Here is a 2241-nt window from a genome sequence, read left to right as displayed (position 1 = left end):
GGTCTTGAACTCACAGCGATCCTCCTGCCTCAGCCTCCCTAGTGCTGGGATTACAGGTGTGCACTACCACACCTGGCTTCACTGGTTCTTAGTACAGTTGTTTTCTTACTATTTAATCACTTGAACTCCTTCTGTATTATGCATACTAACCCCTTCTGGTTCGGCAAATATTTTCTTCTAATCTGCAGGCTGGCTCTTCACTGTTTCCTTAGTTTGATGTAATGCTATTTTCTATTTTTGCTTGTGCTGCCTGTGCTTTTGGTTCTATATTAAAAAGAAATTCTTTACCTGGGTTAAAAAAGAGTCAAAGGAGATAACTGACTATAAAACCTAGTGTAGGCCGGGCATGGTGGCTCACGCCTGTAATCCCAGCACTCGGGAGGCTGAGGCAGGAGGATCGCTGTGAGTTCGAGACCAGCCTGAGTTACATGGTGAGTTCCAGTTCAGTCTCAACTACACTGTGAGACCCTGTCTCAAACCCCCCCCAAAACAAAAAACCTAGTGTACAAATACAACCTAGAACCACACACACATAAACAAAGCTAAGTACACTTGGGACTGCACCACAAAACCTTAAGTTGAGTTGGAACCCAGGTTCAAACATTTTTGTTTAAACAGTGTTTCAGAAATCAGCCAGATTTCTTCCACTAACCTTTAAGTAGCTTTAGTTAAGCTAGTAACTTTTTTTATGCTAGTAACTTTTAGGTTCCCCTAATGTTAAGTCAGCAATACCTAAGAAAATGTAGAACATTAATCAACAGTAACACATAGAAGGCCCCAGTGTTCTGCTATTATTGAGGCACTAGATTCTCCAGTGAAACCTCCCTGACATGTTCAGTGGAGTATTTATTTTTGAGACAGGGTCTGTGTAGTTCATACTACCCTAGAACTCACTATGTAGCCCAGGCTGTTCTTGAACACAGAGATCCTCCTGCCTCAGCCTTCCGAGTGCTGGGATTACAGGCATGCACCACCACACCCATCTTAGATTATGTAAAAGTACAAAAAAAATTTTTTTGGTACCAGGGATCGAACTCGGGACCTTGGGCTTGCAAGACAGCAAACCAACTAAATCCCTGGCCCATTCAGAGAAGTATTTAAAGCCTAAGAGATTATATCTGGGTATCCTTTCAGAAATGACAAGACAAGCAATGGCCTAAATTTCCACTTGGAGAGTTGCAAGGCGTCAGAGTAGTTAAGAGCACCTTAAAGTTCAGCACGCCAACTCCGGAAGCCAGGGCTTGTACCTGTACCAGCTGTCAAGTTATTTCCATGGGACCCTTCCCCTCTTTTCAGGCCATTCTTACGGGTCCACACCCTCACCACCTGGAGGACACAGTCAGGCGGCTTTTTAGGGTTCCAGAGAACAGCAAGATCCACCCCCCAGGGCTTGAACTTAGCCCTTCCCAGGCTAGGCAAGCATCACACAGAGCCCTGCGCCCAGCCCCAGGGAGTCTTGTCAGAATCAAGGTCAGCATTTGGCAAACACAACTGGATTGCAATGCCTTGCAATATAGCCTTACTTCTCCACATCCCCGCCCTTACCTCAGAAAAAAGGCCACTCAATTTCAGAAACTTTAAGACAACCTGTGCAGGAAATTCTGACCTCAAAATATAAAAACAGGCAGACCATCAGTCAAATTATTTTAAAGTTTATTTATTTTTTAAAACCAATAAAAACAGGCTTGGGTAGAGGACAAGTATACCAAAAAAAAAAAAAAAAAAAAATAAAAAAAAAAAAAAAAAAAAAAAAAAAAAAAAAAAAGAGAGAGAGAGAGAGAAATAGTGACAGTATAAATTCATCTGAAAATTAGAAAAAGTCAAGAAGCAAGTTCCATAGTTCAACAACAAAATGCTCAGTTTAACTTTACAAACACACAAATAACTCATACAGGAACATTAAAATCTTGAGTGCCAAATACCTAGAGCAGGAACAAGGCCTATGAAAGGGATGGTCTAATATACACCTCCACGACAGGGGGCAGATGTAAAACGTTGTAATCATCAAATCACAAAGCAAAAACCTGTACACAAGGTGGCGGTATGGATCAGTTTCAGGGGAGGAAAACACCCTCACAGGACCAACTTGCCCTCCCCTAAACTACGAGACTCCTAACCACAACACCGCCTCTTCACCCCAGGCCATCCCCTCACCCCAGGACAGACGCCTCCAGTCCCACCACACACTAAGCAATGGCGGGGCGGGTCCCGGAGAGGAGGGGACCCCAGGAAAGGACGGGA

At 43.6% G+C, this 2241-nt stretch overlaps 2 protein-coding genes across 2 annotated transcripts in view; one reads left to right on the top strand and one right to left on the bottom strand.

Annotated features, from left to right (window-relative positions):
* Positions 1 to 2241, top strand: part of LOC104852314 (heat shock 70 kDa protein 1-like) — a 13650-nt gene that overhangs the window by 1449 nt on the left and 9960 nt on the right. The window lies entirely within an intron of this gene.
* The window catches only part of LOC104852345 (heat shock 70 kDa protein 1B), a gene marked incomplete at its 5' end in the record, with an annotated part of 2455 nt that continues 1517 nt past the window's right edge, over positions 1304 to 2241 (bottom strand). Inside the window, one exon of the mRNA XM_010609929.1 lies at positions 1304 to 1326. Coding sequence (XP_010608231.1) covers positions 1304 to 1326 — 23 coding nt within the window. The remainder of the gene's footprint in view (positions 1327 to 2241) is intronic.

The sequence above is a fragment of the Fukomys damarensis genome, unplaced genomic scaffold (assembly GCF_012274545.1).
Source record: "Fukomys damarensis isolate Sample0158 unplaced genomic scaffold, DMR_v1.0_HiC HiC_scaffold_20, whole genome shotgun sequence".
NCBI lineage: Eukaryota > Metazoa > Chordata > Mammalia > Rodentia > Bathyergidae > Fukomys > Fukomys damarensis.
Note: the sequence above shows the minus strand (reverse complement) of the source record. Positions and strands in the feature narration are given on the sequence as shown.